Raw genomic sequence first — 15,274 nt, forward strand, 5'->3', positions numbered from 1 at the left:
CCCAGTCATTTTTAGCATCATTTTTTACTCTCTTCATTCAAATATTAAAAGATTAAAAGCACGACGCCAACTACCCAGCTATGTGCTAACTCTTGGACTTAAAACACACAACGTTAAATTGAAGATTTGTCTAAAACTGAAAAGCATTGACTTTTTCTTTCTTGTAAAATGTCCACCCTATAGTTTGTAGAAATCTATGCTGAAAATGACAGGATTTTTTTTATGTCCAGACTCAGGCACGAGTGTTTTTGAAGCTGCAAAGTCCTCCCTCACAGCGCTTACACAGCGATTCACACTTTTGACTTTGAATACTTACAGGATGCAGATTTCCGCACGGCCTCTTTATTGTTTGGAAAGAGTAGAAACAACAAAAAAGAGGAAGTAAAGGACGCTGGAACCTCATTTCAAATCTGGCTTCCCCAAAATGAAATCTAAAAACGGAAAAAACATTCGGGAAAACATGCAAACTCGGATGCAAAGTAGACGGAAACAAACATATCTTAAAAGGTCCTGTATTATGCTTCATTCAGAATGTAGAATAAATAGATGAACGCGTGTGTCGTGGCCGATGCACACCAGCAGGGGGCGCATCATCTGACCAGCACCTTAAAGAGCGGGTATTTGGTAATAATCTCCAACAAGTCTTTAGCGCCATCTTACACGGCGAAAATCTAAAACAGCTGAGACGAAGCAGCCACCGGGGAAGATTCAGAGACCGCTCCAAGATGCGCCAGTGTTTTCGACGATAGAGAAGAACATTGTAACATGGTAAAAAAAGCTTTAAAGTGCGTTCAAAGATACTCGTTTTGACACTAGTGAAGTGGGAATGTTCAAGCTAAACGCCAGCCCGGAGGGAGGGGGAGGGGTTTGTGACCAGGATGTAACGTTCCCGCATGAAAAAAGGTCAATGCTGCATAATAGAGGACCCCGAACACGAACGATCGCAACGGCATAAATTAGCGGAACGCTGAAAATAAAAAAAAATCTTCTCGAATGTACGATTACGTATTTACACTTGGCGGGTTTCGGCGTCGGGACGCTGCTCGCGGACTGTGCTTGCGGCGGCGAGGAGGTGAAGGCATTCGAAAAAAGTCCCTGTCAGTATAAAAAAAGTCACCTGTTTACGCTCTGTTCTGTACAAAAAAAACGTTTTTTTCCCCCCACATTTGACAACATAAGAATGAAACGGAGAGCGTGGGTTTTGCCGGCGTTTCTATGAACGAACCGATGGGATGTATCTGTGAGTAGTCTGAACTCGATTTATTTAGTTGGCCATTGGTTTTTGTTTTTTGCAGTATTTTTGACTTGATTATTGTTATTTTTTCGTTATTATTTCAGTCAAATAATGAATACGTTTTACTTCATTTATAAAGTAAACACTAAATAATCTGTCACTTTTGGTCAACTGACTTAAAACATCAAGTCCAGACTACTCAGACTCAGAGTGATATCTTAAATGTACGTCCATGTCCTTTTTTGCGGTTTGCGCCAGGTAAACATAAGCCAGGGGCCGGTGCTTGGTGCCCGTGTGGCCCCCGCTTCAGGCTGTCCTGTTGGCCTTACAGAGGGACAGGGGGTAAGAGTCTGTGGAGGAGAGGCGGGCGTCTACGCCGACCCGTCCTTCGGAGAGGGCGGCGCCGGGGTCGTGGCGGAGGAGGAGGAGGAGGAGCTCTTCAGGGAACCCAGGGTCTTACTGAACCAGGAGTTTTTGGCGGCTTGGACCTCGTTCATGAGGACCCCTCTCTGGTGCTCCAGCTCCTGGACACAGGCGGAGCAGAGGTCAGCGAGGGTTAGATGTTAGACAGTGGTGGAAAGACACGTGATGGAGGAAAAAGTACACACTGTGAGAAACTGTAAGCATTATCGAGGGACACTAATAAAAACATATCTTTTATGCTTTAGATTTTTTATGTGGAGCATTCGCACGGGACCAAAGCCGAGATTTTTGTTGAAATTTACAGAACTCTCCTGGATATGATGTCAGGACGTTGCTTTCTGAGTTAAAAATGAGTTTACCCCTCGTTGGTTGGAAATGTGTAAGTTGTAGTGACATTAACTCTAGGTTAGGTTAATTTATTTGTACCCATGGGTAAATTCGTCTTGCAATTCTGAGAACTAGTTGACACATTAAAACACATTATACAAAGATAAAACATCACACATATTAAAATCTAAAGCTTGTATGTCTCCAGATACTAACAGGATGTGCCTTTGGTGCAGAAACAACTGAAGTTTAAGCCACTTGACAGTAACAATGTTCATAAAGGAAAGGGCAGCGGGAACAAATCTTTTCTTAAAACGGTTTGTGTGGCTCATTGGCATCAAAAACCGACGCCCAGACGGAAGCATCGAAACTCTGAATGCAAAGGATGCTCAGTGTCTTTTACGATGCTTCGTGCCGTCCTCTCTAACTGTCTGTCCTGCAGAAAGTCCAAACTGGTCTGAGGCCGAGGACTTTACTGGACCACTTGACCAGCTGATTCAGGGCGTTTTTGTTTCTAACAGAAGAGCTCCCGTACCAGGCGACCAGGCAAAGCTCGGGTGGCTTCGATGAACGCCCGATAGAAAAAAGTCATCACAGTTTGATCTACATGAAAGAAGGACAGTTTCCCAAGACAATACAGTCGGAAACTGAGCGCAACCTTTAGGCTCTCTCTAAAGCAGTCACGTGTGGGACGCCACGTGGTCAACATGGTGCACACTGACGTGGTCAACATGGTGCACACTGACGTGGTCAACATGGTGCACGCTGACGTGGCAGCAGAGAGCGTGGACTTGGATAAAATACACAAAACACAGAGCGAGCGGTGCACAAAGGTAAGCCACGGAGCGGGACTCCGGAGCACTAAAAACTCACCATTGAACTGCCGAATACTGCCCTGTCCACCCTCAATGTTTCTTAAACATTAAGTTAAAATTGGTGGCACAGTGGCACAGTGGTTAGTGCTTGTGGTTCACGGCTAGAAGGTCCGGGTTCGATTCCCACCAAAGCACGGGGCCTTTCTGTGTGGAGTTTGTATGTTCTCCCCATGTCTGCGTAGGTTTCCTCTGGGTACTCCGGTTTCCCCTACCACTAAAAACATGCACAATAGGCCAGGATGTATGAGAGTGTGTTTGAGAGTGTGCTTGGGGGACGACGGATGAAAATTAGCCTAAGGCTACAATCCGGTGTGGCTTGTTCATTAACTTGCACTGTCCCTACCAAATAAACCATAACTAAAATTAAGGAAATGCAAATAATAAGCTCTATTATTTCTAATATGTAAATCTGAGCTTTAATATTGATGAGCGATGATGCTCTGAAGAAGTCCTCCTCCTTTGAGACTTTTACGCACGAGTTTTAACTGTGTTCAGTGTGATTCTGTTCAGTAATAGTGTTTAGCTTAGCTCCATTTATCGTGAAATCTGAGTATTCCTAACTTACTTAATAGGTATACAGTGGGGAAAAAAAGTATTTGGTCAGTTTCACATAGACATTCTATTGGATTTTGGCCAAATACTTTTTTTCCCCACTGTATGTGCATGTTTCTAAAAAAAATATATATATATATATATAAAACGAGAGATTAATTAATGAAGACTCAGGACGGATTTTTTACGACGCTGTTCATCAAAATGACGGGAAAAAATGATTTATTTATTTGATTTTAAATCTTATGAAAGTGTTTTTAATAATAATGTTTACAGTGTCATTTCCTGCTGATGTTCAGTCTTTCTGTGTGGAGTTTGCATGTTCTCCCCGTGTCTGCGTAGGTTTCCTCCGGGTGCTCCCTACCACTAAAAACATGTACAATAGGTGAATCCTCCAGCCAGGTGTTTCTGAACACCAGTCTGGCTGCACATCATGAGTCCCCAAGCGCCGGCCCACGCTGGCAGCTCACTGCTCCTACAGGTCGCCCCAGCGGCACTGAGGATGGGTCAAATGCAGAGAGTGAACTTCCCTACAGGGATTAAAGTATACCAGACCTTCTCGTGATTATTGCTAATTGTATGTGGTCTCTAGGTTAAACTAATCCCGTCAGAATGGGGTTCATGAGTACTTTTATGTAATTCGAGTACATTTTAGAGCCTGTATCTGCAAGTTCCACCCCAACACGTTTTTGAACTGGAAGTCTTGTGGTTAAACGAGTGTCTTTGTACATGGAGCAGGTGAATGTTTGTTCTGTGTAAATGTAACTCCTCTGCCTTTGCTGCACGTCTCCCCTGTGTCTGAGCCTCCTGACCTGGATGCGGCACTTGGCCTCCACCAGCTGCAGTTTGGTCTGGGCCAGCTCCAGCTCCAGGTGGCGGAGCTGCTCCTCCAGGCCGTCCTGCTCCTGGTCCGAGGCCTCGGAGGACAGGGCCCGGTCCCGCACCGACCCGCCGCCGGGGGAGGACGACTGCAGGGGGTCCAGGGCGGAGAGGAGGCCCTTACAGCGCTCACAGCCCAGCACCTTACTCTGCGTGAGGGGACGCAGACGGAGCAGAGGAGGGTTAAAGCTCCGGTCATCTCCTGTTATGGCTTCCAACAATGTGGACACTCACCCTGACCATGTCCAGCTCCTCTTTGGTGGCCGCCTGCTGCTTCTCCAGCCTGGTGCTCAGCTGGGAGCAGATCTGAAACACAAGCCACAGTTACAAATGTCACAAACGGGGAAGAAACACAGGTATAAACTGCAGCACAAGGATCTGATTAGAGAGTTAAACACTGAAATATTTATCACAGAGAGATAAACAGTGCACTTTAAACAGTAGTGTTAGGAGAGCTTCGGAATGGCTCTAGTGTTCATAAAGTGAAATATCTTGGACTCTGGCTCGATCCTGAACTCACCTTTAAACCACATATAGATTATATTATAAAGCGAACGTACGCCACTTTAAATCCTATTTTTCGTTCAGCAAATTGCTTTACGCAGGAAGTTAGAAAAAGAGTGATCGCTCAGTTAGTTCTGCCCATCATTGATTATGCCGACACCATTTATCAAAACACATCTGATCTGTACCTTAAGCCACTTAATATTCTCTTCAACACCCTGTGCAGATTTATTTTGAAATGTCCATACAGAACCCATCATTGCATTTTGTTTGAAAAACTCGACTGGCTGCAGCCAAACAAAAGACGCCATTATCACTGGATTATATTTATTTTTAAATGTATTTACTTTAGCTGTCCGCAGTATCTGGAGCATTTTCTTATTCCATTTACATCCACATATTCACTTAGAAGTACTCACTCTCTTACTTTTACTGTCCCACGTGTTAATAAAGAAATAGGACGCAGAGCTTTTCAGTTCAAAGCCCTGTCTGATTGGAACAGTTTACCTTTATCCATTCGTTCTTTAACATTGTTTGATTTGTTTAGAGCCTCCTTATTCTCTCACCTAAAAACACTTTGTTTATGTCTTTAAGTGTATTTGTAATTTTGTACTTTTACCTCATCTCTTGGAATCGTTTCCTTTTGACTATTTTTGTTTTATTTTGTAAATGTTGTCTAAGTATCTTGGAGGGGTTTGGGAGGGCTTATGGAGCAAGTTTGTTTTGTCTGTGCGACTGTCCTAATGTGTGTTTTGTCCCGTCTGTATCTTGTCTTTTACTGTGTTTTGTTAACCGTAACTAGTGTTTTGTGTGTAGTTGGGCGTTTGACCTAGATTATTTCACTTGTTCTGAGAGGTTTCTGACTCGTTTCAATTCATTTCGCCGTTATTTCAAGTAAGTTTCTTTGCCAATGGGGTAAGAAAAATGGTGTTGTCCCTGGCAGTTTTACTTTCTTATTTCAAGCGAGATTTACCATAGAACCAGTCTGAAATGTCCTCAAACTAGTATAATAATCTTGGTCAGATCAGGAAAAAGGGTCTAAATGAGTGAAAACACCTCAATTCAAGTCTTTTAAGCTAATGCTTGATGTTTACTTTTTTGTAGTGCAGGATATTAAACTGTGCTGTTTGTCCCACCACTTATTACAAAAAAAACATCAAACAGACTCTTTGACACATGTCGCGGAAAATACACGCTAAAACTTGCACTGGCACTTTCTCTAGGGCTGTTTTACTCAATGTCAGACTGACTCACATTTTGCTTCTGAAACTCAATTCAGGCTTTTATTTTTCATTTGTCCGGCTTAAACGGGGCGGATCTAGAAAAGAAATCACGGGGTGGCAAGCAGGGTCAGGGAGAATGTCTGGGGTGGCAACACATTTTACAGCGTTGAATGTTTATAGCCTGGGTACGCAGGGTTTGCTTGATCACAAGGCAGTTTTTCCGTTAAAATAGTAGCATTGTCCATAAAATAAGTAGGGGGTTGCTTACAAAAAAATATATAATAAAAAATCATCATCTTGGGAGCCACAGGAGTTGGCATTTGGCTCCTCATATAGTTCTAAAGGTGTTACATATCTTTGTCCTAGCTGAGAGTGAGCCTCTGTAAGCACACCTTCTAGAGCAGATGTGAGACAGACCAAAAAAACTATCCAATTAATCAGGTTTTGAAGCTCTGGATTGCTATAGTTCTTGAAACAATGGATTTATAAAGTGTCAGGTTGATGACTTCATTAGAATTTAAACAGTTCCAGACAAGGACAAAACCTGGCTGAGATCAATGGTGGCAAGACCTTTACTAGGGGTGGCAGCTGACAACCCGTGCCACACTGCAAAAAGTGGATTCTAAGCAAGTAAAAAATGTCTTACTTTAAGAAATAAGTTCTTATTTTGTCCCTAAAAAGTAATAATGTTTTGCCGAGCAAAGTTTTTTGAGAAAAAAAATCTTGTTTTAGGAAATAAAATCTAGCCATTTCTTGTTCAGATATATTTGCTAAAAACATGATTATTTTTCTTGTAACAAGAAAGAAAAACTTTTTGAATCTTCAGTTTTAGACAAAGAATATTTTTTCTTATTTTAAGAAAAACTAAGATCAACAACTCTTAATGTAAGAACTGATTCTCACAGAAAGATAATACATTCCATTCTTTAAAGTGGGCGGCTCGGTGGCACAGCGGTTAGAGCCTCAGCTTCACAGCTCAGAGGTCCTGGGTTCGATTCCCAAAGGGGCCTTTCTGTGTGGAGCATGTTCTCCCCGTGTCTACCACTAAAAACATGTACAATAGGTGAATCCTCCAGCAGGTGATTCTGGCCATCAGCCTGGCTCCACATCATGGAGACGGGTCCCCGGGCGTGGGGAATATTTTCCTTAAATATTTTGCTCAAAAATGTGAGTAATTTAGAACATTTGACTTAAATCAAGCAACATTTAAGTAAAATATCCCACAATTTTTCACTAAATAAGAATGTTTTCCTTAAATTATTCCATTTTCTGAGAACATTTTGCTTAATTCTAGCTATTTATTTGCTTAAATTTAGTGTTTCTTTCTTGTTTTATGATAAGAAAAATATTCTAGAAATAAGAATTCTTAGCAAGAAAAAAATGCTGACCCCATTGGCAGAATTTTTTTCCTTGTTTTTAGTAGGGTACTTTTTGCAGTGCACCCCTCTAGATCCGCCCCTGGGCTTAAAGTACATCTTTGCTGAATCCTAATACATTACAGAGAGTTACCTGCTTGTATTCGGCGATGATGGCCGTGGTTTTCTTGATCTCGGACTCGGCTTTCTCCAGCTCTCGCCTGAACACCTCCTTGATCTGAAATCCACAAGTGTGAGCTCTCAAACCAGCCAGCACTTCAGGACAGAGCGAGACTGAGAGGAACGGCCCTCACCTGCGCCGTCTCCTCCTCGTGCCGCCGCTTCTCGTCCTCCGTCTCCACCAGCCTCTGCTTGGTGCTCAGCAGCTCTTTGTTCAGCACGTCGGCCTTGTCCTCCGCCTGGTCCAGGTCGCTGCGCAGGGCGATCTTACTGGTGACCAGCTCGTGGGCCAGGTCGTCGTTCTCCTGCTCCAGCCTCATGCTGGCCTCGTGCAGACGCCGGTTCTCCCTCTGGAACACACAAGGATCCACGTGGATGTGTGTTCATTAGCACAAGATCGACCAACCAGAGTCTAACACCGAACAATACTTTACTACTACTGCATTTGTTTTTGTGCTGGTACAATAACTCTTATTATTATCATGTTCCATTGTTTATACCAGGGAGTCATCTGTATTGTATTGTATTCACATATATACTTTGCTTCTCAATTCAATCTTTCAAAGGAATAGGCCACCGTTTTTACATATTGAGATATGTTCTTACCTTAGCTTTGACGAGTTCTTTAGGACCTGTCTGATCTTCCCCCGTGCCTTCAGTCACGTAAACACAGCGCAGACGGCGTTAGCATTTAGCCTCTCCCTCTCTCCTCTATAGCTCCAAAACAGGTCAAGATAGAAGCTACCAAGCTCTTCCACGTTTTCCCTATTTAAATATGGTTACGTGAAGTGTTCCACTACAAAGTATAATTACACAAAATTAAACAATGTGGATTTTCTAAGCGGATAAAAGGGGGAACTATATTGTAAGGCGTAATAATAGCAGGAGTAGTTTGAAATCCACGCAGTAATCTTCACTTTACTGTGCGGATGCCAAACTACTCCTGGTATTATTACGCCTTACAATATAGTTCCCCCTTTTATCCGCTTAGAAAATCCACATTGTTTAATTTTGTGTAATTATACTTTGTAGTGTAACACTTCACGTAACCATATTTAAATAGGGAAAACGTGGAAGAGCTTGGTAGCTTCTATCTTGACCTGTTTTGGAGCTATAGAGGAGAGAGGGAGAGGCTAAATGCTAACGCCGTCTGCGCTGTGTTTACGTGACTGAAGGCACGGGGGAAGATCAGACAGGTCCTAAAGAACTCGTCAAAGCTAAGGTAAGAACATATCTCAGTATGTAAAAACGGTGGCGTATTCCTTTAAAGACGTGGATTGAGCGGCGAGTGACGAGGTTAGATTCAAGATTGAAGATTTTTTTATTTGTCAAAGGAAGTGAATAGTTTGAAATGATGTTTCTCTCATCCTTGAGACGGTAGTTGTTCTGCTCTTGTGGAAGAAAGACTCACTCAGCTGTGAGAGCGTTCATTCTGCTCACGCATGTCATACATTTATTGAGTCTCAATATGTTATTGTTCTTCATTTTACTTAGGGAGTGATCATTTATACTTATAGTATACAGTAATTATCACAACACAATGTCAGCATTGTGACAAAGAACCACCAATATCTTTGGTACAGATGCTTTGAATACCACTTGGAACGAGGTAAAAAGCCAAACCATCCTACTGCGTGTCATCCTATGTTTCTATATTGAGCAGTGTGATTTAGGGCTGAAACGACTAATCAATTAATCGACGACTAATCGATTATTGAAATAGTCGACAACTATGGAGCAACTATGGAGCAAAAATGACATAAAAATGTTGTATTTTTGCCGAAATCCTACTTAGTTAGCGTCTGTGTACATTTTGTTCATTGTAAATTTCATGAATAGAGCCTCCAAAAATCATTTCCCTTTAGTTTACTCCATCAGCACATCTTCAAGCAGCGCCACTTAAGCTATATGTGATTAAAAAAATAGAAAAAATACAATTTTCCTACACCATTCACAGCCAAGCGATTACTCGATTAATCGTAAAAATAATCAATAGATTAATCGATTACAAAACAATCGTTAGTTGCAGCACTAGTGTGATTTGTTATGTAAAGACCTGGATATTCTTCTTCTGTTGTACCATGTCTGACAGCACATGTGTCCGAGTGAACTGCATCATAAACATGGTCAAAATGTCAAGATAAAGGATCACACATCCCCCATTGTGCTGTCTCTAATGTGGGACCAGTGGTGCGTCCCATGACCGCTGTCCCAGAGCACAGCCACTGAGAGTTTGACTTAATAATGTGGAGTGATAAATGTAGCAGGACAGTATCATCTTTGTAGAATTTCGGATTATAGAATGACCAGATGACTTTTTACCAAATGCATCCACTTCATTCACACGGTTGTAAAATCCAGTGTGATCTTAAGAGACATCAGCAGTACTCAGTAACACACAGTAAAGTAAACACACACATCTACATGAGCTCACAAAACTCACACATGACTTATTGTGTCTGAATAAAGAAAATCAAAACCTACTTCTACAGTATCAGATGCAGTAAAACACAGAGAAAATGAAGTGAAGGCAGTTGCTGTTTGCTTACCTCTGCCGCGTGGAGCCACACAGTGTGCTCATACAGAGAGTCCAGCTCTTAACATTCTCCTAACAGACTTCCTCCGTCTGTTCTGCACTTCCTGACCTGCAGCAGCGGCTCGTGCACGCTTCAAACTACACAAACTGGTCCTGACACTACTGTGAACAAATACTGCACTGTCGCAGTGTGACCGGTGGAGTCTTCAAAGTTTGTGAATAGCTGATTTATCTAGCGAGTTACTGTTTTCACGAAAATAGTTTGTTTTTATGAACCAAAATAAAATCAAATAAAGGTTGTTTCTGTTTTAACAACTACAGTAAAATAAATCCTGCTTTTCAGACTAAAATAAATCCTGTTTTGACGAGTAAAGTTTCTGTTCTTCATGACCCAGATGACTGAGCCCGGGAGGTGACGTCATGAGGAAAAATGAAAAGCGTCATTATGTCGGGTGTTAAACGGATATTCAGATATTCACCTGACTGAACCCGAGACAGAACTACTACTCACAGCTTTAGTCGAAACCCTTTGAACCAATATCACCCCCGGGTAATGCTCTAGTGAGGTGGGGAGAGAGCTGGGCACTTTCCGCTCTGGTTAGGGACCGTCAACAAATGACTATACTAAACAATTTGTGTTGATCCAGTGACCTCAAATCGCTTTACAATATTAGTACTAGCTTTTTGCCAAGTGGCCCATGAGGATGTATAAATATATCAATATTTATCAGTGGTTTGGGGTCACTGGGTCAAATGAGAATATAAAATTGCTTATGAAACACTGGTGTTTCGTTCTGTCATTTGTTGACGGTCCCTAACCAGAGCTGAAAGGCAAGCACGTTGTCGTAGATTTGGTGGTTATGTATTTGTAATTTTGGAAACTACATGAGAAAACACGGCTTGATATATTTCACAAGCTCCATGTACTCTGCAAATACACACCTTTGCAGCGTGACCACGTGCCCTGCTGCCATTTAGACCTTTGTCCCCCTTCTCACCTATTTAGATAATGTCCCACTTTGTCATTAAAGGTATAGATTCAGAACGACAGGTTATCCTACAGTGTTTGTGCCAAAATGAAAGACTGAAAAGCATTACTGTTGTTTCAAATAAGTAAGTAAGTAAATCTATACATTTCTTAATCTTTTATGCCATAAATTCATAAAACAAACAGCATGGTCCAAAGCACATATCCTAATTTGACTCCATTCCTCTGCCTGATAATAGATTTGTTGCATTTAAAGCAATAAAAAATGTCAATCTGTGTGTGATTTTGGGCTAAAGTAGCAAAGTAAATGTTTCAATGCTGATCTTCATGTAATTGTAGTAATTTGAATTCCTCATGTCTGCTCCTCCATGTCCCTCATTACTTTCACTATTTTTTTCAGTATATATTCATGATATCAATAAACGTAGAGTTGTTTTTCCTTTGCCTGTACTGACCTCTAGTGGCTACCTCTGAGAAGAGCACAGAGAAGAACAGAGTAACATCAAATCAAACAGCCTCACGTTCAAAATGAAATCAAAGGACACCGACAAAGAGGCTCTTTGACAGAAGACCTGCTCAAAATAACTCCCAACACAAAAATAGTCCTGTTAAATGGGACACGGTAAAAATAACTCAAAGCGCCTGGACTCTACCGCACGCAGAGCTAGTAGTAGAAGGAATATTTATCCACAAATACTGAACGGGCACTTGAATTTGATCGATAAGAAGTAGTGCACCATGTGTTAGGGGCTAAGGTGGACTTTATATTAAACTGTCACATGTTTTTGGTCGGTCTTCATCACAGAAACCCATCGTTACCAGAGTTGAGCAGACTCATAGCAGACGTAGTTTACCTGGTATCGGTCGATGGGGTCCTCCTGCTGCAGCTGGCTCTCCCTCAGCGTCTGGTACTCCTTCTCAAACTTCTTCAGCTTCTTCGTGGGCACCTGCACACAGCGAGGAACCGGAGGATTAAAGCTTTGTTTAAACTTCAGCAATGATCACCAGCCAGATACAGTAAACAGGTGTTTCCAGCTTCTCCTTTGAATGGAAGTGTTTTATTTTTATTTGTTCGAACATTGAATTAAACACCTGACTAGGGCTGCAAGTGGGACATTTTCCATGGGAATTTATGGGAAGTAACAGGAATTAAACAAGGAATTAAAAAGTCTGAAAGACAAATACAAACCGAAGCATAAACATTTGATTTGATAGTCATGCAGTGAAACATCCATCACAGCAGAGATGAAAAAGTCTTGAAGAAATCATCTTTGCCATGTCTGACTCTGGGTTTAAAAGTGTTTCAGGCAGTGGCCGATACAAAGACGAGCTTTAGGAAACTGAACAGACTCACTCCATGTTTGTGTCCGTCTTACATAGTCATCAATGTGCAGAATTACAATATTATATTGTTTTTAAAGTCCCCGCCCACTCCTCCTACTGGTCACAGTCTGTCATTATCTGAGTTAGTGACAGGTGAAATCAACCACATATCACATTATGATCAAACAAAATGATAAAAAAAACGTTGCTGTTGGTCCCAGCGCTCACTACAAAGAGCACGAAGCAGAATGTAGGTTTAGGAAAGTACTTCTGTTCTCACTCTTCTTGTACGGGTCTGGGGTGTGACATCATGTTTTATGGGGCAAAAACATCATGAGTGGGTCTCTAATACCGTAAATGCTCTAATATAGGCCGGGGCCTTTATTTACTCAAGGGCATCTAGGACCAGGCCTTTATTGGAACCAGGCCACAATTAGAGACAGGCCTTTATTTCTATTTGAGCAAAACGGACGACCAGGAAAACGAAGAAAAACGACATTTGTGTCCATTTGCACCTAAAATATTAGGTTCATTTATTAATTAACATTTCAAACCCTCTCCCAGCGGCTGGAACATTGACGCCTTTTATTTTGTCGGGACAACAGGAAGTGTTTCGTTGCTGTTAGCGGAGCTTTGACATCAATGTCACTGCAGGTTTCTGTTTCATTTTTACCGTGGACCGGATTATTTGTTGTTATCTTGTGTAAAAGTTGAGTTTAGACGGAGCGTTTGTGTTTGTGATCGATCATGAGACTGACCCGAGAGAAGACGAGACGCTCGCGCTGATGGGAGGAGTTATTTTGAGGCGTGGGACTGACCTGCACACGGAGCAGCTGGACGTGCTTTGAGGACGCGATGGTGACTTTATTAAAACCCTGGAGGGTCACACAACATTTGTTTGCCCTGTTTCCACAAATAGTCACAGGAGGTTTGAAAAGTGGCTAAATCTGTGTCAAAGTTACGCTCGGATCAGCTCCTCCGCAGCGTCCCCATCAGCCCCGGGTTCCCGATTGTTTACTTCCTGCACGTAAGTTTTCATTTACACGAGTATGAGACAAATTCCTAACATGGGGAATATTTCTACCACTATAGTGTCTAATAAAAGCCCCGGCCTGTTTTAGAGACCGGCTTTAATTTGCCTCCGCCAGCCGCGAACCCGGCCTCTGTTAGAGACCCGGCCGCTAATGGAATACAGGCCAGTATTAGAGCATTTACGGTAGTTCATCACTTGTCTATTCAACAAAAACAAAAAAAAGCTAAAATATGTTTTAAAAGCATTTTGACAGTTATTGTTTTAAATTCCCAAAATTTCTGAGCCGAAGTTCCCATGAAAGTTCCGCCCCTTTGTAGCCATACATCTGACTGAGCATCTACAGTTTCAGGTGTTTTTGTTCAAATTTAGTCCCGTGTCAAATTCAGTCGGGTCAGAAAGTTCTAAAAAGGAGTCCATGTAGAAAAGAGGATGACAACAGTTCATTTGTTCATCGTTCTTTTTCCTTGGCGGGTCAAAACGTAGACATAGAAATGCCAACAGCTCAAACACTGAAACAGACACGTTTGGGTGATGTATTGTTCTGGAAGGTTAATGAATGCAAAGGGACGACTTCTGAGTCTGTGGGGAGATTAGGAACTGTCCCGTCCCTGTGTGGAGACAGTGTTACCATAGCGACCTGCTGCAGCTGGGTCACATGACTCTCCCAGGGAACAGCCAGGCGTCACCGTTTAAAGCTGTAATCACCGTCTATTCTGTATCTACTGTGAAATGTTTATTCAAAGCCATACTACATTTAAATAATAAAGAATGAAATCTTTCTGTTTTTATTGATGATAAATTCAAAGTATTTCAGATTGTTGTACAGTCATGTCACCAAATGGCTTTTCCTTAAACACTTCACTGTGTCCCTCAAATATGAATACAGAAGTGTCTGACTTGAGCTGATAAGAACAATCTCAGCACGTCGTGTCCTGAACAAGAGCAGCGGGCGCTTTGTAACGAAACAACGCTCAGGGCGGACCTAAGCAACATGGAAACGGCAATTTAACCTTCAAAGTATTGTAATAATGATAAAGTAGGCTAAACCTTAAACAATGAACACACAGAATATTCAGATGTCTGCTACTCCTCCATTCTCACTTTTATTGTCGCCGTGACATTAGTCCAGTGCTCAGGTCTCTGCAATGGCTTCCTTTTAGAAAACAAGCTTCTTAAAGGAGCTTTACCTGATTTTACCTCTAGAAATGGAATGAAAAGAATTGTATCCTCCTTTAGTATATATGCTTGTAGTGACAAGAGCCTGCATCAAATTATAAAACATTTGTATCAATTTTGTGAACTTTCAGGCTATTTTTGCAGCATTTTTGTGAAAGTCACCCTGAAAAGTGACCCTGCAAGTTGGGAAATGTGCCTATAAACTTGTTCCTGTAAAGAATTTGGATGCTACAAAAACATTAGGAAAGCTACGAATGAGTTTGGACCACAACTAACATTTTAATTCAGTGGCTTCCCCTTTCATTGTTTGCAATAAAAAAATCAGGTATTGGGCCTTTAATGGTTGAGTACCAAAATACATGTAACCATGTTACGCTCTACCAACTGAGCCACCGTCATTAGAGCCATTCTCCTCGAATAAAACAATAAACTAAACTGAGAACCTCAGAGAGAGGTCTCCTGTTGGTCCCAGAGTCAGGACTAAACACAGTGAGAACTTCAGGGTCAGGCAAGATTTGAGAGAAAATGGAGATTTTTCATTACCAACAGCTCAATCCACTCGTAAAAAGTGTGTGTGTTTGTATGTGTAGCACAACTTTGGATGCTTCTCAAGCAAGGCCTCACTATCCACAGGTTTAAACTGGTATGGTATGGTATGGTATGGTA

At 41.8% G+C, this 15,274-nt stretch overlaps 1 protein-coding gene across 2 annotated transcripts in view; it reads right to left on the reverse strand.

Annotated features, from left to right (window-relative positions):
- Positions 1 to 1,418: 1,418 nt before the first annotated feature.
- rabgap1l (RAB GTPase activating protein 1-like) overlaps positions 1,419 to 15,274 on the reverse strand; it is a 214,102-nt gene continuing 200,246 nt past the window's right edge. For both annotated transcript variants that reach the window (XM_079580926.1, XM_079580925.1), the window contains exons 20-25: positions 11,931 to 12,023; positions 7,687 to 7,902; positions 7,527 to 7,610; positions 4,525 to 4,596; positions 4,224 to 4,439; positions 1,419 to 1,758 (exon numbers count right to left, since the gene is read on the reverse strand). In XM_079580926.1, the coding sequence (XP_079437052.1) occupies positions 1,606 to 1,758; positions 4,224 to 4,439; positions 4,525 to 4,596; positions 7,527 to 7,610; positions 7,687 to 7,902; positions 11,931 to 12,023 (834 nt within the window). In that variant the 3' untranslated portion in view covers positions 1,419 to 1,605. The remainder of the gene's footprint in view (positions 1,759 to 4,223; positions 4,440 to 4,524; positions 4,597 to 7,526; positions 7,611 to 7,686; positions 7,903 to 11,930; positions 12,024 to 15,274) is intronic.

This window comes from Gobius niger (genome assembly GCF_951799975.1).
Source record: "Gobius niger genome assembly, chromosome: 22".
NCBI classification, from domain to species: Eukaryota; Metazoa; Chordata; class Actinopteri; order Gobiiformes; family Gobiidae; genus Gobius; species Gobius niger.